Source organism: Pseudophryne corroboree, chromosome 7, assembly GCF_028390025.1.
Source record: "Pseudophryne corroboree isolate aPseCor3 chromosome 7, aPseCor3.hap2, whole genome shotgun sequence".
NCBI lineage: Eukaryota > Metazoa > Chordata > Amphibia > Anura > Myobatrachidae > Pseudophryne > Pseudophryne corroboree.
This window is the reverse complement of record NC_086450.1, coordinates 96071835-96097406: the sequence shown is the minus strand read 5'-3', so window position 1 is coordinate 96097406 and position 25572 is coordinate 96071835. Positions and strand designations below refer to the sequence as shown.

General features: G+C 45.3%; 1 protein-coding gene across 4 annotated transcripts in view; it reads left to right on the top strand.

The window, feature by feature from the left end:
* RAPGEF4 (Rap guanine nucleotide exchange factor 4) overlaps window positions 1–25572 on the top strand; it is a 626758-nt gene that overhangs the window by 504009 nt on the left and 97177 nt on the right. For all 4 annotated transcript variants that reach the window (XM_063933451.1, XM_063933450.1, XM_063933452.1 and 1 more), the window contains one exon: window positions 3279–3357. In XM_063933451.1, coding sequence (XP_063789521.1) covers window positions 3279–3357 — 79 coding nt within the window. The remainder of the gene's footprint in view (window positions 1–3278; window positions 3358–25572) is intronic.

Here is a 25572-nt window from a genome sequence, read left to right as displayed (position 1 = left end):
GCCTCTCCTTCCCCTCACCGCTCCAGGTCTCCGGCGGCTGTGTGGCGCCGGTTCGCTAACCAATCAGAGCTCGCGGACCGGCAGCCAGTCAGGAGCCGGTCCGCAAGCTCTGATTGGCTAACGCCGCTGGAGACCGGACACACGCAGCGCTGCTGGCAGGCACTGCTAGTGCTGGCAGCGGCGGTGAGGGGAGGGAGAGACGTTGCGCTCTCCTCCCCTCACATTTCGGCGTGACAGGGCGAGTGGGGCATGATACCCTGGCCGCCGGCGGCGCCCCCTCTCCTGGGCCTGCCAAGGCGCCCAGGGTACGTGCCCCACTCACCCTACCCTAGTTACGCCTCTGCTTAGTACATCCCGCCCTCTACTGTATGTTACATCCAACTTACAGTGACACCCAAATCCAAATAAAATACTTATTGTGGTAAATGGACACATATTATATAAGCTTCCTCCCTTAAGGTAGAAGAACACATTTTCAATCACAGTTGATATTAATTACTAAATAAAAGTTGCTTAATAGACATGACAAAAAAAAAAAGAGGTGAATTGCCAGTCTGATAACGGTAATACAGCGTGTGCTGGGACTGGGAGACAGGCTGCCAATCAAACAGGACTTTTAGAGGCGGATACTAACCTTTAAAAGTAATTGACATCATTAAACGTAACTTTTAATAAGGTTATTAAAATCTTGCCCTACGGCGATACATGTTAAAACAGCAAAATAAAATGTACAAATAAGTTAGAAAAAAGAAACTATATGTATACTACTCGATATAGTCCAGATAAATTAGGAGACTTTTATTGTGGACATCCGCACCACCATGACATAATATATACAGTACATACCACGAAAGAGCAAACAGTATGCTCTTGTGGTTATACAGAATCATTGTAAGTCTGTATAACTGTGCACTGCTTTAGTTTTAAGTTTCTAAATCTCAGAAAACCTGCCATTTTTTAAAATTAATTTATTAGGAATATGCGAACAGAACAGTAGAACAAAATCAGTATTTCAAGAAATGCAAATTTGAATATAAAACATTCAACAAGGAGAGGAGAAAATGGTACATATATATATAGACACTAGGTGAAGTCATATATAGAGAACAGAATAAAATAAAAATGTAAATATAAAAAGTGATAATAAACATAACAACGGTTAGTACGTGCTATAAACAGTGGGGTATCGATGGAAATATCAAGAATAAATATGTTGGGAGATGTCGTGGGGCAACAAGATACTGGGAGAAAAGGGAGGAGGAAAAGGTGAGGGGGGAGGAAGGGGTTGGGTGTAAAAGTGAGTCGGGGAAGGGGGGGGGGGGGGCAGAAAAGGAGTCAAGAGTGTAGCTATAGGTCACAATTCACAGGAGACTGGGTAGTGTAGAAAATCTGCCATTTTCACAGACTTTCCCCGTATTGACAGAGAGGCAGACTGATTCACAGACAGGATTGAGGAGGAGGAGGCTGCCTCACAGACAGGACAGACAGAAACGCTGACAGAATTCACCTTCATTCCCCTGCAGTTTCCCTCCTCCCAGGGCATTATGTTAGTGACATAGGGATGGGTTTGGAAATGTTTTACCGGCAGTCGGGTTCCCAGAGGTCAGCATACCGACCACGGGATCCTGGCCTCCAGAATGCCCGGGGGGATGGGTGCGTGTACAACAGAGCTCCATGTAGGCTCGGTGGCTCGCTGTGCTCACCACAGGTTCTATTCCCACTCTATGGAAGACTTGGACACCCACAAGTGGGAATAGTCCCTGTGTGGTGTCGTCATTGCCAGCGTTCGGGATCCCAGCGTCAGCATCCCGACCGACCTCCATAATGCACACTTCCAGCCAGAACTGCAAAGGGTTGTGCTTTTATGATGGCAGAGCCAGTATTGGGAATGAAGCCGTGCTATCTCCATGCTTCTTGTTATAGTATAGAGAATTAGACATAAATTCATAGATAATAGATACGCTTTGCACTCCAGCATATTTGGTGGTTAGCAAACAATGTGTTTTCATATATATATATTTTTTATCCTACTGTGCTGTTTATTTAATTTGCCTAAAGTCAGTACACTGAGTAACATTAATATTGCTTTACCTTATCAATACACATCAGTAATGTATGATTCCTTATGATGTGCTGCATTGCACATGTTTTTCAATATTCATTTGTGTAGTAATTGAGTAATTGAGACATAATGTACCGTGACCCCTGACCCCGTTGCTTGCACATGCATTATAAAAACCACACACGGTGAGTAACATATCACCACTGAGGGAGCTATGCTATTAAGGTCTGCAATCAAGAGAATACTGCCCCTTCAGATCTAGTAAAGTATTCAGGAAACTGAACATTGGGGGTCATTCCGAGTTGTTCGGTCGTTATTTTTTTCTCGCAACGGAGCGATTAGTCGCTAATGCGCATGCGCAATGTCCGCAGTGCGACTGCGCCAAGTAAATTTGCTATGCAGTTAGGTTTTTTACTCACGGCATTACGAGGTTTTTTCTTCGTTCTGGTGATCGTAATGTGATTGACAGGAAGTGGGTGTTTCTGGGCGGAAACTGGCCGTTTTATGGGTGTGTGCGAAAAAACGCTACAGTTTCTGGGAAAAACGCGGGAGTGGCTGGAGAAACGGAGGAGTGTCTGGGCGAACGCTGGGTGTGTTTGTGACGTCAAACCAGGAACGACAAGCACTGAACTGATCGCAGATGCCGAGTAAGTCTGGAGCTACTCAGAAACTGCTAAGAAGTGTCTATTCGCAATTCTGCTAATCTTTCGTTCGCAATTTTGATAAGCTAAGATTCACTCCCAGTAGGCGGCGGCTTAGCGTGTGCAAAGCTGCTAAAAGCAGCTTGCGAGCGAACAACTCGGAATGACCCCCATTGTTTAAACACTGTCCTAGTATTGGCTAGTGAATCTAATTAATGTAACATTCCACGGAATAATCTTGGCATTCCAAAGAATAATCTTGGCATTGGTAATATCAGAGCACAATAATGGGAATGCGGCTGTAGAACTTTGATGTGGGTTGAAAGTATTACATTTGTGTATTATTAAATATTTAATTCTGATAATGTTATTGAAATGTAACATGTATGAATGATTACATTGTACGCTGTGAATACACCTTTACTTCCCGAATCACAATGTAGTTCGTGAACAATATTCAAATTTGCAGAATAATGATTATATTGCCTGGCTAATGTTGAGATGATTATAGCTGTACCTATAGCAAATACATGAATAATTATTTGACAGACATATCTTTCTGTTTAAACCAACAGCACAAAGTTCTTTTGCGGCAGTTCAGCACTGGGGATGAGCGGTTACAGAAGCGCCAGCCGATACGAAGCACGGATGAAAGTAGGTTCTCATGCATAGTCTGGGGGACTGTATTTTAGAAACGTATGTATCTTGTTTGGCACAACGAAGGGTCTGATTCAGAGTTATAAACTAATGCCGCCGCAACTGCGAATGTGTGCGCAGCGACTGCTGAAAATTCTGCAAGTAGTGCAGCAATCTGGATTTGTATTGAGAGCCCACTGGCTGCTGTGCGAGTCCCAGCAGGTCGTACAAAGATGTTGTAGTGTCGCTCGCAGATCAGTCAATTATCGGTCCTCTGAGTAGCCTGTGGTTGCAGAGCGTGGCTGCAGGAAGTGAGACGCCACTGCTACTGCTTACATGAGCACAGACGCAGGCAGAGACACACAACGAAAACGAGCGTGACATGCCACCATTTTTGTGGCTACTCCCTGTTACCTCCGCAAATGGTCCCTGACTATCAGTCATTTTGCAGATAAATCCTCTCTGCGACTGATGTCTCAAGACCATCTTAATACATGCCCAGTGTGACTCAGATGCATGCGCAGTCACACGATAATCGCCGAACTGTGAAAACTTTGGGTTTGTGTCTATCTCTGAATTAGCACCTAGGGCACATGCGCCAATGTGAATATGAAAGCGCTGTTCATTTCCACTTTGTACAACTCCCTCTTTAAATTGAACCTTACTGATTTCTTCCACTGGAATGGTTATTAAATCCTTCTGTTAGTGCAGATAAAGCCAGTATTTAACTATAATATATATCAATGAATTTGTATTGTTGAGCTAAATAAAATACATTTATTATTTGGTTATTTATTAAAAATAATGTATATAGTGGCGATATGCTCATCAGTCTTTTACAATTGAGAACAAACGTAATAGAGCAATACTAACCATTAGCACAGTGGTTCTCAAACTCGGTCCTCAGGACCCCACACGGTTTACGTTTTCCATGTCACCCAACAGGTGCCCTGTCTATCACCAACTGTCACATTTTAAAAATGTACAGGTGACCTGGAAAACGTGGACCGTGTGGGGTCCTGAGGACCGAGTTTAAGAACCTATGCATTAGCACACACACATAAAGCCTGATTCATTTCTGTGCAATTGCCGCGATGGGCGTTCCGGAACAGCACATGACAGGCAGCAAGACTGCACGTTTTTCCTCGCACTGACATACAGAATGTGTTTTTACTGCCCGATTCGCTAAAACGGGCTAATTATACGAGGGGGCTTTTTGTTGGAGCCTATTGAGGTCTCCCCAAAAAATCCCTGATAAGAGTTGCGGCCAGGCTGACTTCAAGGCTAATTGGATAGCCCCAGGGGGGTTAATTAGCCTGCATTAAATTACTGTGGCTAATTGAATTCCCTCCATAGTGTAATAAAACCATAACAGGGAATGTACATCAAGATAACAACAATAACAAAAAAATATATCTTATTTTTGTTCTTAAAAAGAGCTCAGTCAATCCAACATGCATTCCTGGATTTATACTATGGTTCACAGTGGTGTTCAGGAAATAGCCTTAATGGACCACAAGATGTTTCTATACTCTAGACTTCAGGAGTGTGGCTACTAAGAAATATAAAGATGTATAAACAGTATAGCAATGGTATTGACAAGAGGCAGTTGAATAATGAGGCAGCAAATGGGTAGATATAACCAATGCTGCCAGCACAAACTGTGAGGCCCAGTATACAGTAAGTGAAAAAAGTTGGGCCCTCCCTCTCCTTGGCTCAACTCACCCAGTAGCCCGGTGGACAGAAAGATACTGTACATTGGGGAGTCCTGGCGTCTGGAGCAAGCACGTGATATGTTGACCTCCCACCGTGTTGACATGCCCCACATGCCACTTACATGTGTATATATTTATAGTGGAGTCAGATGTGGGCAGTACAGAAAGGGGAAGTGAAGGCAGGTGATATTTCAACCATAAGAACCCCAGCCCCCAAACACACTGCTTATGGCAGCTAACAGCCTTCTAAACTATCCTGCCATCTTATTGGTCACTTTTTGGGGGGGTTCAGGGTAATCTCCCTACTTTTCCTCACACTTATCATGGGTAAAACAAATTACAATGCAGATTTACCAGACAATCTCACAATAGTGAGGGGCTGTGGGAGTGATCAGTAATGTAACGGTAACATGTACACTTAGGGGGTAATTCTGAGTTGATCGCAGCAGGAATTTTGTTAGCAGTTGGGCAAAACCATGTGCACTGCAGGGGGGCAGATATAACATGTGCAGAAAGAGTTAGATTTGGGTGGGTTATTTTGTTTCTGTGCAGGGTAAATACTGGCTGCTTTATTTTTACACTGCAATTTAGATTGCAGATTGAACACACCACACCCAAATCTAACTCTCTCTGCACATGTTATATCTGCCCTTCCTGGTTGGGCAAAACATGGTTTTGCCCAACTGCTAACAAAATTCCTGCTGCGATCAACTCAGAATTACCCCCTTAATGCAGCTAATTGAATCGGCCCATAAGAATGCATGAATTAAAGGTTTTACATACAAACTCTGGAGGTGTTTTTTAGATGCATCAGGATTTGAATACAGATTTGGTATGGGAAACGTAGAGTAGTTCTGAGCAAAAAATAAAAAATGACATTTACGGGGAGATGCATCAAGCCTTGGAGTGAATTAAAGTGGAGAAGTTTCCCAAAGCATCCAATAGGCTTCTCACTGTCATTTCAAAGACTTTGCCTGATAAATGACAGAAGCTTATTGGGTACTTTGGGCAACTTTTCCACTTTATTTCTCTCCAAGGCTTGACACATCTTCCCCATAGGCAGAAAACTTAATGGGTATGGTTTATTGATGTGTTGACAACAGAAATACAGATGTTAAGTATGGGATATAGTTGGAATCCTGGCAGTTGGAAACGCGTTGGTTAAAGTACTGCCGCCGGAATCCCAACCGCCAGAATGCCGGCAGCGCCGCCACAGCTATTCCCACTCCTGGGTGTCCACGACACCCATGGAGTGGGAATAGAACCTGTGGTGAGCGAAGCATCATTCCGCTCTCCCCCCTGCCGCCATTTTGATTCCGACATTGGTATTTTAACCACCAGCATTCCGTACCCAACCCTCTGGTACAGTAGATGGGTACTGTTGATTTGTGTAAAGACTAATAGCTGAGTTTTGGAACAACTGAGTTTGAATTGGCAAGAGGACATCCATGATGAAACGGTATGAATAGTCAGTACAGTGGGCAAACTTAGCTGGTGAGAGATCTGGGGAGGATCAAAACATTTTGGAATCTTGCATATATGATGATACTGAAATGCGAAGGAACATAATAGCATTCCAAGAGAAGTGGTATAGCTAGAGAAAAGCAAATGACCTAGGTCTGAGCCTTGTGATAGTCCAACAGTTAAAGGAGCCTGGTAGATCTAGAGATACAATCACTGAAGGTTATGGTTTGGTGAGTGCATAATCTGCCAACCAGGCCATGGTGGAATAGGTTCACAGTAGCATTTCTTTGTTTTGCCACCAGCCCCAATGATTACAGTGCAGCTGCGTCAGTATCTGCTCACCTAATCAGAAGCGGAGGGCATATAAACACTGTTAATGACTGAAACTTTTCCATACAGTTCTGTGGGCAATGCATTCATGTGTTTCTGCATCGTCTGTTCAAATTATTGAGAGAAAAATCACCAGAATAAAAAATAATAAATTTTTATTAGATTGTAGAGGTTGGGGATAATTGGATTTCAGGTTAGTGGCTGGCGGGGGTTTGTACCTCCACAAGTGCCAGCAACGTCAAATATATACACTTTTTTTAAATGTGTTTATTTTAATTTTCAAAAGTAATCCAAAAAAAATCAGGATAATGCCATATAGAAAAGGCCACTCAGCTTGTATCCAATCAAACAAATTATTGCAGTTGTGCAAAACATATATGCCATTTTTATAATATAAACATAACAACAAAGAAACTATATTGCAATCAAAGATGATGGTGAAAGAAGAATGGGGGGGGGGGTATTAGAGGAAGAGGATGTTGCTGAGAAGCAGAAGGTACAGAGATTTCAGGAGAAATGAGAACTAACATGAACACATGACATGTCCCCAAACATATCCAAAACAAAAGCTCAGAGAAACTGCGAGGGAGGCACCGCTGGGGTATTGAGCTGCTATAGATACCCCAAACCTGGATATACAGTATACGTATATGGGAATTGTTATGTAAGTAGGCAGATGTTTTCTCTATGGTTGCCAAGTGCCAGATTTTAATTGCTGGTGGAATGTTGGTTCCGGGTATTTGGAATGCCTGGCAATCAAGCATCTAGCAAGTTTAACAGCATGCTTATCCAAGTCTTTTATTGATCAAGGGGAAAAGACCAAGGGTCGACACATTGAACACATCGCAAAGGAGGCAAGCAATCATGTTTTAGAACAGTAAAACTTTGGGGCAATACCACCTGTCTTGAATGAACGAACCTATATGTCCACACCCTTCTCGCTGACATTTATGGGATCCCATCAGGACAGTGTTGTTAAGATAGGGTAGGACAGCGATTCTCAAGCTTGAGCCTCAAGGCACTGTATCAGTACAGGTTTTAAGGATTTCTATACTTGAGCACTTATAGTTACATCAAATTGACTAAGGTACCGATGGATGTCCTTAAAACAGCACCTCCAGTACTGTTTATGTGGATACTGTCCACTCTGTGGAGCCAAAGCGGAAAGTCAAATACAGTGCTTATGGTGCGCTCCGGAAATGAACTGTTGCGCAGCCTAGCTTGGAATATTGTACATTACGTATATAATGTAATACCAGGTAGGATTATATATTTATAAATATATATATATATATATTTACCTATCTCCACCAGCCCGGCACTCTGTTTCATTGAACAGCATCTGCTCCTGGTGTACAAGCCAGACACTAACATAACCACATTACTTGATAGCTGGCACTCAGCAGAGAAGTTTCAGAGTACCTCTTTACATGTCCTGATGAAGGAGGATTCAAGAGGTCCTCTGAAACGTTGACCATTCATCACCAGTGATTAGCATTTTTAAAAGCTGCAATACTGAAGTTTGTGTCCTCAACGCTGTCCTCACTCTGAATGAGGTCATTCAGAGTGAGGACAGCGTTGAGGACACAAGCTTCAGTATTGCAGCTATCAAAAAATAAAGGCTGTTTATACAAAGTCCGAACTCTCCTGTACGTTAGCTACAAGAATTTTGGTATTTCAAGTATAGGAATTCAAGTATAGGATTTCAATACTGTGATTAAGATATATGGGTTTTGTCCCATTTTTATTTCTACAATTAGGACTTCATTCTTACATATAAAAACACCCCTGAGGAAGTATGTATAGACGAAACGCGTTGGATGATAAACATTGTGGGTTGGACAAGCTGTCATAGGAGCTCCTCCCCGGCTGGGGTAGACAGCAAGTTCCATTAAGACCTTATCCCACGAATGTTAAGATCGATGTAAGAATTATATATCATTTTAAAAAGAAAAATATTTTATTAAATTTCATGGAAATCTTAAATTTACGAGTGATGTTGTTATCTGGGTGAATCTGGTGAGAGGGTATTTTGCAGAATCATCTAACTTCCCGTGGTCAAATCTCGAATTGAAGGACTAGCCTAGAAAATTAAAGAGACAATAACACATGTTTGAGCGCTCTCCATACAACCATCTGCAATATATATATATCTATATATATCTATATATATCTATATATATATATATATATATATATATATATATATATATATATATATATACAAGCATGTAGATAGGCGGCACTCTCGGATTTCAGAGCAAACAAGAAAAGAGATCACTCCTCCTTGTATTCACTTAACGTTTCGGTTTATTAACCGCCTTCAGAAGTAATACTTCTGAAGACGGTTAATAAACTGAAACGTTAAGTGAATACAAGGAGGAGTGATCTCTTTTCTTGTTTGCTCTGAAATCCGAGAGCACCGCCTATCTACATGTTCTACATTGCTGCAAACGCTGTGGAAGGCACCCGGTGAGCTGATGATTAATCTTACAGAGTGCCGAATATCACTGTTACATATATATATATATATATATATATATATATATATATATATATACACACAAAACAGCAGACCCGGCACTCCATAAAGTTAAATATCTGGGTTTGGTGCCCTCACAACATAGATAAATACAGAGTGCAGAGGTGTGGCACTCACAACCACTTGTCAAATAAACGAGAGTAGACAGAAGTATCTTTCAGCATTTCAAACTTTAATCAGTTTTTAGTCAGGAAAATATACAGACATTGACAATTTCTTACCTTATATCCCCTCTAAACACCACCACAGCAAACAAGGGATTGATTGCGTTCCCGGGCGCGGGAAACCCGGCCCGGGTCTCCGGCGCATGTAGATGACGTCATCACGTATGTTCGCGGCGCACATCCACAGACTTAACTGGTAACCAAGCAACAAAGCACTATAGTGAAAAAGAGGTGCCAGGAACCAGTCAACTGATAAATAACCTAATAATAATCTGCACACAGTACCAAAATAGGTGTACAGAAACCAAATAAAACATACATTAAATCGGCACAGGATCGCACACCTGCTACTCAGCAAAGCATTGTATACAGGCAAGTTAAATGCAAAGTATTAATAAACCTCAACCACAGGGCAAACACATTTCTAGGATTCAACACATCTCATATAGAATAAGCATATTTAAATTAGTCATTATGAGATTAAGGCCAGGCATAAATTAACATTAGTACTTGTATTAGCATACCACTGTACAGCCAATATCCGGCCCCCAATACCATAATCATTAGTGGAAACTAGAGAAAGAATTTACATCATTCAGTCCCCTTGGGCTGAGGACATCTAATTTGTGAATCCATTCTGCCTCTTTTCTTAGCAATTTTAAATTCCAATCCCTACCTCTACGGTTAATCGGGATATGATCAATCATCCTGTATCTCAAACTGTTAAGAGGATGCCTTGCCTCAATAAAGTGGTGGACCACAGGTTGGTCACTAGGCCCTTTACTAAGAGCTAGACGTATAGAAGAACGATGTGCCGACATCCGTTCCTTAAATTTTCGCTGTGTCTTGCCTATGTAAGATAGACCACATGGGCACAGAAGCTGATATATAACATGAGTACTTTCACATGTGAGGTGATACCGAATCTTATATTTGTGCCCCAAATGGAGATGACAAAAAGTGAGCATAAAATTACATGTTGTACATGAACATTTAAAGCATCCCTTCCTAGCAGAGGACAGAAAATGTTGTTTTGTTGTAGTATCCATATTAGAAATATCTGGTTTCCCTAGAAGGTCTCTAAGGTTTTTAGAGCGAGCATAACAAGGCCTCAGTGTTGTATCCGTGAACCCAATCTCAGGGTCTGAGGTAATGACGGCACTCAACAGAGACGTTTCAGAGTAACTCTTTACATGTCCTGACGAAGGAGGATTCAAGAGGTCCTCTGAAACGTTGACCATTCAGCCCCAATGATTTGCACGTTTCTTTGAGTCTCCGTTGAGTGCCAGCTATCAAGTGATGTGGTTATATATATATATATATATATATATATATATATATAAAACTTCTGGGTTAATCAGCACTACAATTAATTTGATCCCAGATAATCAGGGTTCTATTTTATAATATTTGCATCGCTACTATCCTATGGCACTGTTTATGAAAGTTCCACTGTTATTAGAGTTTTGTTGTGTTTGGTTTATGCTGCTGCTGCTGTTGTTGTTGTTTGATATAATACTTCATCAGTTGTCAGAGTCTAGCAAAGCTTGAGGTGAAGCGTGACTGCTTTTACTATGTCGGATTTCATTTTCCATCAGCTTGTTTTAGCAGGGGGGACAAATGTTATGATCAATTACCATTGAAAAGGTCAAAGAGGTAAAGAAACAAGGAAGAAAATTGGCTGGTTAAATGGTTGTAGCAACTGGCCGTAAAGAGTTTTCTATGAGGGGCCGTTCAAGTCAAAATTACTATGAGGGGCCGTTCAAGTCAAAATTACAGCTTTCTGGATATAACGTATAGCTAATTTTTGCTTTATGGATATGATGTATGACGAGATGGATATGCCGTATGCTGAGATGGATATGATGTATGCTGAGATGGATATGACGTGTACTGAGATGGATATGACATATGCCTAGATGGATATGATGTGTGCTGAGATGGATATGACGTATGCCGAGATGGATATGACATATGCCGAGATGGATATGACATATGCCGAGATGGATATGACATATGCCGAGATGGATATGACATGTGCTGAAATGGATATGATGTATGCTGAGATGGATATGACATATGCCGAGATGGATATGACGTATGCCAAGATGGATATGACGTATGCTGAGATGGATATGACGTATGCTGAGATGGATATGGGATATGACATATGCTGAGATGGGTATGACATATGACAAGATGGATATGGACTATGCTGAGATGGATATGACATATGCCAAGATGGATATGACGTTAGCCGAGATGGATATGACATATGCCGAGATGGATATGACATATACTGAGACGGATATGGACTATGCTGAGATGTATATGGACTATGCTGAAATGGTTATGAATTATGGTGAGATGGATATGGACTATGCTGAGATGGCTATGAATTATAGTGAGATGGATATGGACTATGCTGAGATGGATATGACGTATGCCGAGATGGATATGACATATGGTGAGATGGATATGACATATAGTGAGATGAATATGATGTATGGTGAGATGGATATGACATATGCTGAGATGGATATGACATATGGTGAGATGGATATGACATATGGTGAGATGGATATGACATATGGTGAGATGGATATGACATATGGTGAGATGAATATGATGTATGATGAGATGGATATGACATATGGTGAGATGGCTATGGATTATGCTGAGATGGATATGACATATGGTGAGATGGCTATGGATTATGCTGAAATGGATATGACATATGGTGAGATGGCTATGGATTATGCTGAGATGGATATGACATATGGTGAGATGAATATGATATATGGTGAGATGGCTATGACATATGGTGAGATGGATATGACATATGGTGAGATGGATATGACATATGGTGAGATGAATATGATGTATGATGAGATGGATATGACATATGGTGAGATGGCTATGGATTATGCTGAGATGGATATGACATATGGTGAGATGGCTATGGATTATGCTGAGATGGATATGACATATGGTGAGATGGATATGACATATGGTGAGATGGATATGATGTATGGTGAGATGGATATGACATATGCTGAAATGGCTATGGATTATGCTGAAATGGATATGACATATGGTGAGATGGCTATGGATTATGCTGAGATGGCTATGACATATGGTGAGATGGCTATGGATTATGCTGAGATGGATATGACATATGGTGAGATGGATATGATGTATGGTGAGATGGCTATGACATATGGTGAGATGGATATAACATATGGTGAGATGGATATGACATATGGTGAGATGAATATGATGTATTGTGAGATGGATATGACATATGCTGAGATGGATATGACATATGGTGAGATGGATATGACATATGGTGAGATGGCTATGGATTATGCTGAAATGGATATGACATATGGTGAGATGGATATGGATTATGCTGAGATGGATATGACATATGCTGAGATGGATATGACATATGCTGAGATGGATATGACATATGGTGAGATGGCTATGGATTATGCTGAAATGGATATGACATATGGTGAGATGGCTATGGATTATGCTGAAATGGATATGACATATGGTGAGATGGCTATGGATTATGCTGAGATGGATATGACATATGGTGAGATGGGGATATGACATATGCTGAGATGGCTATGGACTATGGTGAGATGGGGATATGACATACACTGAGAAAAGCACATGATGCAGCCAGCCAATCACAGCTCTCCTATATAAGCAGTGGTGCTGGCAGGGAGGAGGATCAGTATAATGTGGAATAGCTGTGTAGTGGAGCTCTCCCCAGGTGCCATTGTCAGCAGCAGAGCAGTGATACTGAGGCACATTGCAGAGCAGCTCATCTCCTGCCTCAGGCTGCCTGTCCCCTTTCTAGGTACTGTACTATTGGGATGGGTGCAGGAGGGAATATCTGGTCATAAACACTGCCTGGGGGAGAAGGTTGTGAGTCAGTGCTCAGCTCACACAGGCAGGACGTGTGTTTACTTTCACTTTCTGTGACAGTAAAGAGATGAAGATTCAGACCCCATTGAGCTACAAGACCCTGACCCAGTGCAGCAGCCTCACAGGATAAAGCAAGGTTAGATAGGGGAAGGTGGCTAATGACACTGCTATAGGGGGAGACCTATGGAAAGTGGGGGCACAGGGGGATATGACACTGCTATAGGGGGAGACCTATGGAAAGTGGGGGCACAGGGGAATATGACACTGCTATAGGGGGAGACCTATGGAAAGTGGGGGCACAGGGGAATATGACACTGCTATAGGGGGAGACCTATGGAAAGTGGGGGCACAGGGGGATATGACACTGCTATAGGGGGAGACCTATGGAAAGTGGGGGCACAGGGGAATATGACACTGCTATAGGGGGAGACCTATGGAAAGTGGGGGCACAGGGGGATATGACACTGCTATAGGGGGAGACCTATGGAAAGTGGGGGCACAGGGGAATATGACACTGCTATAGGGGGAGACCTATGGAAAGTGGGGGCACAGGGGGATATGACACTGCTATTGGGCTGTGGGAGCTGATTACACTGCTATTATGGGGGAGGGCAGAGACACATGGAAAGGGGGAGATACATGGGGAGTGGGGGCCCTGGGGGCTAATAGCACTGGTATGGGGAGGAGGGGGCATACACATGTGCACGGGGGGTGCCTTGTGTGCACAAGCACATCCTAATGTCAGGCACCCCCCTCATGCCTGGTCAGATACTGCGCAGAAAGTTGAACCACCCCGCGCCAGCACTATCCGACCAATTCCGCATAATACACACTACACAGTCACACTGGGGGTCATTCCGAGTGGATCGCAGCCAGCAACTTTTAGTCCACGCCTATGGGGGAGTGTATTTTAGCTTAGCAGGAATGCGATCACTTTTGTAGCCCTGTTAAGCTAACATTTTTTAAAGCAGAACATGACTAGCCCTGGACATACTTACCCTGTGCGACGATATCAGCGATGCTGGAGCCGGCTATGACGTCAGACATCCGCTCTCCGTTCTCCTGGACACGCCTGCGTTTTCTTCTCCACTCCCCGAAAACGGCAGGCAACGGTCTGGTGATGCCCAGGAACGCCTTCTCTCTGTCAATCTTCTTGCGGTCGTCTCTGCGACCGCTTTCTTCGTACTCCGCTACGTAACCCGGCGACCCCTGTCACCAGCAACGCTGCGCGTGCGCAGTGCGGCTGCCGCACATGCACATCCTGGACCCGTTCGCACTGCAGCAACAAACCGCTGCGTGCGAACGAGTCGGAATTATTATTATTATCCTTTATTTATATGGCGCCACAAGGGATCCGCAGCGCCCAATTACAGAGTACATAAACAAATAATCAACCAGGAAAACAGCAACTTACAGTTGACTACAATATAGGACAAGTACAGGGTAAATAAACATAGCTACATCAGCAGATGACACTGGAATAAGTATCAGGTGGCAGAAGACTGCTGGATTTGGTGCAGCTGAAGATTATTAAAGTAAGAAAAGGGTAAGCACATGAGGGAAGAGGGCCCTGCTCGTGAGAGCTTACATTCTAAAGGGGAGGGGTAGACAGACAGGGGTGAGACAGCTGGGGTACATAGAGAGCGTGGAACAGAGGTTTAGGATGAGATTTGGCTGGGTTTGGTGAAGAAGTGGGTCTTGAGAGCCCGTTTGAAGTTTTGTAGAGAGGTGGAGAGTCTGAGGGGGAGAGGTAGGGAATTCCAGAGAAGTGGTGCAGCACGTGAAAAATCTTGGAGGTAGGAGTGGGAGGAAGTAATCCGTAGGCAGGAGAGTCGGCGAGCATTAGCAGAGCGAAGAGGACGGGTGGGAGTGTAAAGCGAGATAAGATCAGAGATGTAGATGGGAGAGGAGTGGGTGAGGGCTTTGTAAGCAAGTGTGAGAAGCTTGAAATGGATTCTGAAAGGGAAGGGGAGCCAGTGAAGGTCTAGTAAGAGAGGAGAGGTGGACGTAGTGCGTTTGGTGAGGAAAATGAGCCGGGCAGCAGCATTGAGGATAGATTGGAATGGAGAGAGGTATTTGTCAGGAATGCCAGTCAGGAGGAGATTACAGTAGTCCAGTCTGGAGATGACCAGTGAGTGGATAAGAGTCTTAGTAGCATCCTGGGTCAGAAAGGGTCTGATCCTGGAAATATTTTTTAGATGAAAACGGCAGGTTTGTGAGAGGTGCTGAATGTGTGGTTTGAAGGAGAGGGAGAAGTCAAGGATTACTCCAAGACAGCGCACTTGGGGGGTAGAGGAGATAGTAGTGCCATCAATGGATAATGAGATTGTAGGGGGTGAGGTTATGCGGGAGGGAGGGAAGATGATCAGCTCGGTCTTAGACATGTTAAGTTTAAGAAAGCGCTGGGACATCCAGGAAGAGATAGCAGAGAGACAGTTGGAGATACGAGTGAGGAGAGTAGGGGAGAGGTCTGGAGAGGAAAGATAGATTTGAGTGTCATCAGCATAGAGATGATATTGGAAACCAAAAGAACTAATGAGCTTACCTAGACAGAACCTTGGGGTACCCCTACAGTTAGTGGAAGTGAGGGGGAGGTGGAGTCATGAGAGGAGACAGAGAATGAATGGTCAGAAAGGTAGGACGACAACCAAGAGAGGGCAGTGTCACGCAGACCAATGGACTGAAGGATTTGCAGTAGGAGAGGATGGTCCACAGTGTCAAAAGCAGCAGAGAGATCAAGTAGAATAAGTAGAGAGTAGTGTCCCTTAGATTTAGCAGCATGGAGGTCATTGCATACTTTTGTAAGGGCAGTTTCAGTGGAGTGGAGAGGACGGAAGCCAGATTGGAATGGGTCAAGCAGTGAGTGTGAGGAAAGAAAGGAAGTAAGGCGGTTGTAGACAATACGCTCAAGGAGTTTGGAAGCAAAAGGGAGGAGAGAGATGGGTCGGTAGTTGGAGAGAGTGTTTGGATCATGGGTAGGATTTTTAAGAATAGGAGAGATGAGTGCGTGCTTGAAGGCAGAGGGGACAGTGCCTGATGAGAGGGAGAGATTGAGAAGGTGGGAAAGATGGGAACAAGCAGAAGAAGAGAGGTAGCGGAGGAGGCGGGAGGGGATAGGGTCAAGTGGGGAGGTGGTGAGGGGACAGGAACGAATGAGGGCCATGACTTCCTCTCCAGATGCATGGGAGAAAGATGACAGAGTTGGTGCGAGGGATGGGGAGGGTTGGTAAGGGATGGGAGAAGGCTGGTTACTGATGGTCTGGTGTGATGTGATGTCCTGACGTATGGAGTCAATTTTGGATGTGAAGTAAGTGGCAAAGTCAAGAGCAGAGAGTGAGGAAGGGAGACGAGGTGGAGGTGGGCAGAGGAGTGAGTTGAGAGTAGCAAAGAGGCGCCGGGGGTTGGAAGACTGGGAGGAGATGAGGTTCTTGAAGTATGACTGTTTAGCAAGAGAAAGGGCAGCACTGAAGGATGAGAGCATAAGTTTGAAATCTGCCTTAGAGCGTGATTTCCTCCAGTGTCGCTCAGCAGTACGTGAGCATTTTTGCAGATATCTGGTGCATTTGGTGTGCCAGGGTTGAGGTGTTAATTTGCGAGGGTGAATAGTGGTTGGTGGAGCAACAGAGTCAAGAGCAGAAGTAAGGGAAGCATTGTATGTGGAAGTGGCTTGTTCAGGGCATGAGAGAGAGAGAATAGGAGAGAGAAGTGAGTCAAACAGGGAGGAAAGGAATGTGGTGTCAATAGCTTCAATGTTACGCTTAGTGATGGTAGCCTTAGGAGGTAGAGATGGGGAAGTCGAGAGAGATAGGTTAAAGGAGAGCAGGTGGTGGTCAGAGAGGGGAAATGGGGAGTTGGAAAAATCAGAGATATCACAGCGGTGAGTGAAGACCAGATCCAGTGAGCTCCCATTCACATGGGAGGGTGAGGAGGTCCACTGGGAGAGAGGAGGTGAGGTTAAGGAGTTTAGAGGCAGGTGATTTTGTGGGGATGTCAATAGGGATGTTGAAATCGCCTAGGATAATGGTGGGAATGTCAGAAGAGAGGAAGTGAGGAAGCCAGGAAGCAAAGTTGTCGATGAATTTGGAAGCAGTGCCAGGGGGGCGGTAAATGACAGCTACTCTAAGATGGACTGGTTGGAAGAGGCGTATGGCGTGGACCTCAAATGTAGAGAATATAAGGGATGGTTCTGGTGGTATGAGTTGGTAGGAGTAACTAGAAGGTAAAAGGACCCCGACACCACCCCCATGGCGACCCCCAGGTCGAGGTGTGTGTGTGAATGTGAGGCCCCCAGCAGAGAGAGCAGCAGGAGAAGTAGTGTCAGAGGGCATAATCCAAGTTTCAGTAATGGCTAGTAGGTGTAGGGATTTGGAAATGAAAAGGTCATGAGTGGGGACCAGTTTGTTACAAACAGATCTGGCATTCCAGAGTGCACAGGATAGGGGGTACAAGTCTGTGGGAGAGATGTGAATGAGATTATCAGGGTTGCTGTAGCGATGAGGTGGGATTATCTTTGAGTGCAGGGATGATGAGAGAGTAGTGATGGTGCGGGTGCCTGAGCTAGGAGGGGAAACTGCAGGAGGTGGGCAGGGAGGGAGGTCAGTGTGATGTGGATGGGGGTGTGGGGAGGTGACAGGGAAGGGAGAGAGGGAGCAGGGCTGAGTTGTGGGGTAGCAGGACCATGGGGCAGAGGTGAATGAAAGTGGGGTAACAGGAAAGGTGGGGGTAGGAAACAGAGGGATGGAGGGGAGACAGAGGAGGGGAGAGAGGAGGAGGTGTAGGAGACTAGGGGGGAAGGATAAAGATACATTATTAGGTAGACACTGAGTGATGTGGGGAGTATAAGAAAGCCTTGACATAGTGTTAAGCAGGTGAATAGGTTGAGGGAAAGTGATAGTAGGAGAGGAGACTGTAAGGGAATCCGAGCAGAAGAATTGCAGAAATGCAGGTGAGAAAAGCAGTGTAGGCTCACGGGGTGTAGATTTAGTATGAAAAGAGTCAAAAGTGTAGATAAAGTGGGTGCAGAAATGTATTTGGAGTGTAAGAAATGAAAGGATTGTGAGAGGTTTAAGAAGCAATGGTAATTATGTTAGATTTTTTAAGTGTTTGCAGGTTAAATTGCATTGGTGCAGCTGTGCATAAAAACAAAATTACAATAATACAGATACAAGCATTTGTAGGTGAAATGGATGGTTTTTGAATTGTCCAAGTAAGGTATTTCTGTGCTATTTAATCAGATGCAACAATCAGGAGGTGAGTGATCTGAGGAGTAAGTGACTCACATTTGTTATTAGTTCTTCAGTTTTTTTGTTTGTTTTGTTTGATTGATGTGCTTCTGTTTTCCTTCTTGTTCACTTCGATTGAACGCTGATTGAACGCTGCTGTTATTTGTCAATTTTATCACGCTTTGATAAAATGCACGCTTAGATTGAAAATGCACAGCCAAACGGCTTTGCACAGCCTACACCGACCCTCATTGTGCAGGTGCTGTCTCAGCTCGGCTCCCATTCTGACACCGACACTGTGAGTGATTCCTAACCTACCACCAGAGGTGGATATAGACCTCATGGGGCCCTAAGCAGGATACCAATTTGGGCCCCCCTCCCTCAAATAATCCATAGCATATTTTCGTTCCTGATACAGTATATGCCTCTTAAAATTTTTGTTGTTTTTCCTCCTTGTATTCTATGGGTGGTATTCATGTGACCGGCGATCAGGAGACCGATGGTTACATGACCACCCCTCACTATCCCGATGGTCGGCATGCCGACCAACAGGGACTATTTCCACTTGTGGGTGTCCACGACACCCATAGAGTGGGAATAAGACTCATGGCGACCGCAGATCACCACTGAGCCCGCAGCTTGGCGAGCACAGCGCGTGGCGAGCCCACAAGGGGCTTGCTGTACTCAACCTTCCCTGCCGGGATCCCTGCGTCGGTATGATGACCGCCGGTCAGCCATACCACACCTGTATTCGATGACAGTATATTACTTTCCCCTTCACTGATTGCACCACATCCACTCACTGACTGCATTTCATAATAGCCATTATTACCCTCTTCAGTCAGTGTGACTGTATTGATTATATATCAGTGACCCCGCTGATTGTAGCAGGCAGGTCCCAATCACCTATACACATAGGGGGTTATTCAGGTTGGATTGCAGATTCTGCTAAAAAGCAGAATCTGCAATCCTTTCTATCACATGCTGGGGGCCGACCAGCGCAGGGCAAGGCCTCCCAGCATGCTAACGGGCAGACAGCGATCGCAAAGGTTGTGCATCATCAGATCGACAGTGTCTAGGTCGACAGTCACTAGGTCGACAGGGTTTGAAGGTTGACAGGGTTTCTAGGTCGACATGTACTAGGTCGACAGGTCAAAAGGTCGACATGAGTTTTTCATGTTTTTTTGCTGTCGTTTCTCAGTACAGTGACCGGGAACCCCAATTAGTGTACTGTGTCCCCCCTCGCATCTTCGGGCAAGGTGCCTCACTCTGCTACCGCTGCGCTCGGCACAGGTTACTATTCCCAATCGTAGTCCACGTGGATTCTTAAGTTTGAAAAAGTTCAAAAAAATAATAATTGAAAAACTCATGTCGACCTTTTGACCTGTCGACCTATAGTGGTTGACCTAAACATTGTCGACCTTCAGACCAGATCCCATTGCAAAATAATTGTGATCGCATCGCTGAAGCAATAATGAATGAGGACACCTGGCATCCGCAGGTAGGCTGCGTATGCAGGTCAGCCGCCATTTTCTTAATCAGACTGGCTGCATGTGACATCATGCAGCTCCCCCGAAAAGGGTCCAGCCACATCTGCGTTGGACAGACCATTCTCCCAAAACAGCGAAACGCCAGCCCCTTCCCACCCGCCGCTATCACTCAAACTGTGATCGCACTGTGACTGCTTGCGATTTTCTCCAAACTACGATCCTACCTGAATATCCACCATAGTACTTATAATAGAGTATAATAGCATATTGATATATAATCAGACAGTGTACCCCCCCCCCCCCCCACCCTGACTGTAGCAGGCGGATGTTATACACTGTACAGCCTAACCCCCTCCCCCACCCCATCCCGCCTGGTTGGAATTTGAAGTAGGCGGATGTTATACACTGGAAGAGCTCATGATTTTCTCTGCGCCTCCTCTCTCCTCGTCTGACGTCATAAACACGTGTGTTGTGATGGGTCACACGCACAATACTGCAGTACTGGAGACACAGGCATGCACTGGATCTGGCACCCAACAACTGTCTCATCACTGGCAGCCTGGAGTATTCAGCCAGCCCAATGCTCTGACAATTTCTGCAGTGGTTGCAGTCCACCGGAAATGCCTTCCATACAGCCTTATCAGCATGCCCCCCTGGGAACCACAGGGCCCTAAGCAGCTGCCTTGGTTGCCTTGTGTAAAATCCTTCTCTGCCTGCCGCTGCTCACCAGAACCAATGGAGCTTACCCCCATATACCAGGAAAGGAGGTATTCATGTGACCGGCGGTCACATAACCTCCCCCCTACATCCTGCCCCCTCACAATCCCGACAGTCGGCATGCCTACCAACAGGGACTTATCCCACTCGTGGGTGTCCACGACACCCATAGAGTGGGAATAGAACCCTTAGCGACCGCAGCGAGCACACACGGGGCTTGCTGCACTCACCCCACTCTGTCGGGATTCTGCTGCCGGTATCCCGGCGTCGGTATGCTGACCGCCGGTCAAGCATACTACACCCACCAGGAGAAGGTTCTGTGTGTGCGCTGCACTGGCTGATAGGGGGAGATCTGTCTGAGGGGAATGGAGAATTTTCTGTATCAGGTGGGAGGGATGATGATCTGTCTGTGGGGAGGGGGCTCTTTTATGCTAAGGGGAGATAATGATGTGTCTGAGGGGAAGGGGGGGATCCACTGTACTAGGGGGAAGTGATCTGTCTGAGGGAGCGAGGTACAGGTGTGAGAGATGGAAAGTGGGAGCAAGGTGCATGAGAGATGGAAGGTGGGAGTGAGGTGCAGGTGCGAGAGATGGAAGGTGGGAGTGAGGTACAGGTGTGAGAGATGGAAAGTGGAAGCAAGGTGCATGAGAGATGGAAGGTGGGAGTGAGGTGCAGATGCGAGAGATGGAAAGTGGGAGTGAGGTGCAGGTGCGGGAGATGGAAGGTGGGAGTGAGGTGCAGGTGTGGGAGATGGAAGGTGGGAGTGAGGTGCAGGTGTGAGAGATGGAAGGTGGGAGTGAGGTGCAGGTGTGAGAGATGGAAGGTGGGAGTGAGGTGCAGGTGCGGGAGATGGAAGGTGGGAGTGAGGTGCAGGTGTGAGAGATGGAAGGTGGGAGTGAGGTGCAGGTGTGAGAGATGGAAAGTGGGAGTGAGGTGCAGGTGTGAGAGATGGAAAGTGGGAGTGAGTGTTAGGTTCCTGGTGCTCAGAACAAGGGAGATGTTCATGAAGTGAGTCCAGAGCACCAGGACGTAACGCTGGGAAAGGGGAATGGAAAGGGAATAGCCCCTGGCGCCCTAACTCTGTTGTCTCACCCGTGCTATCGAAAATCCCTTGCGAGACTATGGTTTCTTGAGCCCTTGGCAGCCACGTTTGAAGGGCGGATTATGTCTGCCCAACTCCGGTGCCCCCCGGTCTTAATGAGAGACAAAGGGAAATCCGAGGCAGAATGATAACAAGAGGACCTCTAACTAAGCAAACAGGCCAGGGGCTACAAGCTAACTAAAAACCTAAAGTATGTGCGGAGAAACCGCCAAAGGAAAAGAACAACAAAGGAAATGCTGATTACACGCCGACACAATACCTTTGTGTACCGGCGGTGACAGCATAAGCAGAACCCTCTGCAAAACATCAGGGACAGAAACAATAATGGAATACAGCGGCCTAGGCCAACGGACGCGGGAGAGCCGCTACTCACGGAACCGGTACGAAATACTGGCAAACGGACAGGAACTTCTAATGCTGCCGACACAGACTCTCAGAACTGGAGGACAGGCAGAATCCCAAACGACAGACCGGTGGACACCAGGAAGCCAGAAGACTTGACCAGGGACAGGCAAAGCCACTGGAACTCAGGGCAGGAACGCCTCACAGCAGGACACGGGATCAGACACAGGAATCGACACAGGGACTGACACAGGAATCAACACAGGGACTGACAGGAACCAGCTCAAACTTCAAGCAGACTGCAAACCAAGGAATATCACCAGCATCTGTGAATTTCAGTCAGCCAGCATATAACAGAGAGGCCTAATTAATAATCCCATGCAGCTGCCCTGTTGCATGATTCCAAACTGACAAGATGCAATTAGCAGCCAGGTGAGGCTGAACACATGGGAACAAGCTGCAATTACACAGACTCACCAGCGGCAGCAGACAAGAGTATTCTAAAACAGAGCAACAGGAAATCCTGGCATGCAAGACAACTTTATAAACATAAAATAGGAATGAACCACTACCTGTGGTTCATAACAGTATCCCCTCCTTAAGGGTGAGCTCTGAGCACCCCATGACATCCACGGGGAACATAAACAGAAGTATAACATGAAATACAGAACAAAACTGCAAAACAGGAATGAGCCACAGCCGTGGCTCATAACAGTGAGGTGCAGGTGCGAGAGATGGAAGGTGGGAGTGAGGTGCAGGTGTGAGAGATGGAAAGTGGGAGCAAGGTGCATGAGAGATGGAAGGTGGGTGTGAGATGGAAGGTGGGAGTGAGGTGCAGGTGTGAGAGATGGAAGGTGGGAGTGAGGTGCAGGTGTGAGAGATGGAAGGTGGGAGTGAGGTGCAGGTGTGAGAGATGGAAGGTGGGAGGGAAGGTGTTTGTGTTGACATACAATGCCAGGTGGGAGGGTAAGTGTAAGGTGACATAAGCGCCTTGAGTCCGGTTGGAGAAAGAGCGCTATATAAATAAAATTATTATTATTATTATTACACTGACCATGGGGAAGGGGTGTATGCTGAAATATAACTCCAGGGGGGGGGGGGGGGTTGCGAAGTGACATACACTGATTGCAGGAAGGAGGGATGTGTTTGTGATGACCTACATGGTTCTTATCTGCCATCAAATTATATGTTTCTCCAGGAACGTGAAGACAGATTTACGCACAAGGGGGGTCATTCCGAGTTGTTAGCTCGTTATTTTTTTTCGCAACGGAGCGATTAGTCGCTAATGCGCATGCGCAATGTCCGCAGTGCGACTGCGCCAAGTAAATTTGCTATGCAGTTAGGAATTTTACTCACGGCATTAAGAGGATTTTTCTTCGTTCCGGTGATCGTAATGTGATTGACAGGAAGTGGGTGTTTCTGGGCGGAAACTGGCCATTTTATAGGTGTGTGTGTGTGTGTGTAAAAACGCTACAGTTTCTGGGAAAAATGCGGGAGTGGCTGGAGAAACGGGGGAGTGTCTGGGCGAACGCTGAGTGTGTTTGTGACGTCAAACCAGGAACGAAACTGACTGAACTGATCGCAGTGACAGAGTAAGTCTCGAGCTACTCAGAAACTGCTAAGAAATTTCTACTCTCAATTTTGCGAATCTTTCGTTCGCAATTTTGCTATGCTAAGATACACTCCCAGAGGGCGGCGGCTTAGCGTGTGCAATGCTGCTAAAAGCAGCTTGCGTGCGAACAACTCGGAATGAGGGCCAATGTGTGAGCCAAAGCGTTCGTGCGTGCATTATACACAGGAGCAGCATACTGGAATTTTGCTGAGTTTTGATCAGAGATGTGTGGAAAAGGTAGGCTTTGCCATTAGGGTTACCACTTCATCCCTTTAATTCTGGACACATATTAATTACACAGGTTCTGTGGCTGATTAAAACCAGGTGAAATAGTCTTGAAGTCAGCCAGCTACAGAACCTGTGTAATTAATACAGTATGATCCAGAATTAAAGGGATGAGGTGGTAACTCTATCTGCCATAGACTTTTTACTCCAGAGTTGTGACTATAAAAATGATAAAAATAATACAAAGAAGATATTTATAATATATTCTTTGTATTTTTTATATACTTTATACAGTCAAAACTCTGGCATATACGTTAGTATGACAGGAAAGGCTCTTTACCCGACTGCATGTCCATAGTTTCTTTGTAATACCTACGGGGGTTAAATGATAACTTTTATCAAATAAAATTTCCAGCGTGTAGATGGTGAATTAGACACTTTGTGCGCTATTCAATTATTATTCTCTCTCCCTGACAATGAGCCCCATTTATCAAGGGTCACATATTCAATGTTATCTGGGCGCATTATAAGTGGTGAGGATCACATTGCAATATATGATCCTATCAGGTAAATGTATCACCCGGCACCCACAGGAACAGGGGCTCAGAAAGGAGCCCATCCCTGCAAAGTGCTGAAAGCGGAGTCCGGGCCTCTGCGCATGTGTGGTCACTGTGATCGCCATGCACCGAGTCCATTTCCAGCGGAGGGTTTCCAGGGAACCCTGTTAGAACTACATGCCCCAAAGTGTAGTCCAGCCAGGCCCAATGTCAATACATAGTTCATCCGGCCCAATATTGATTTATAAGGCAGCATCGCATCCCCTATAGGTTTCTATAGAAACCTAAGGGAGATGTGGCTGCCAGCGGTAATGTAGGGATCACAGCTGGTATTGGAGATATGTACTATGATCCCTCCTTCTCACATTCAGTGGATACTATTGTGTGCTAGCCAAAGAAAATGTGTGTTTTCGGGTACATAGCCGTAAATATTGATTGATAAAGGGGCCTCAATGTCTCTCTGTCCATGACACTCTCGCCCAATCTCTCTCTTTCCCTTACACTGTTTCCCTTTCCTTGATACTCTGGTGGTCATTCCGGGTTGGTTGATCGCTCGCTAGCTGCATTTAGCAGCAGTGCACACGCTTGGCTGCCGCCCTCGGGGAGTGTATCTTAGCTTAGCAGAAGTGCGACCGAAAGGTTCGCAGAACTGCTCCAAAATCTTTTCAAGCAGTTTCTGAGCAGCTGCAGACCTACTCCTACCTTGCGATCACTTCAGACTATTTAGTTCCTGTTTTGACGTCACAAACACGCCCTGCGTTCGGCCAGCCACTCCCCCATTTCCCCAGGCACGCCTGTGTTTGTATCTCACA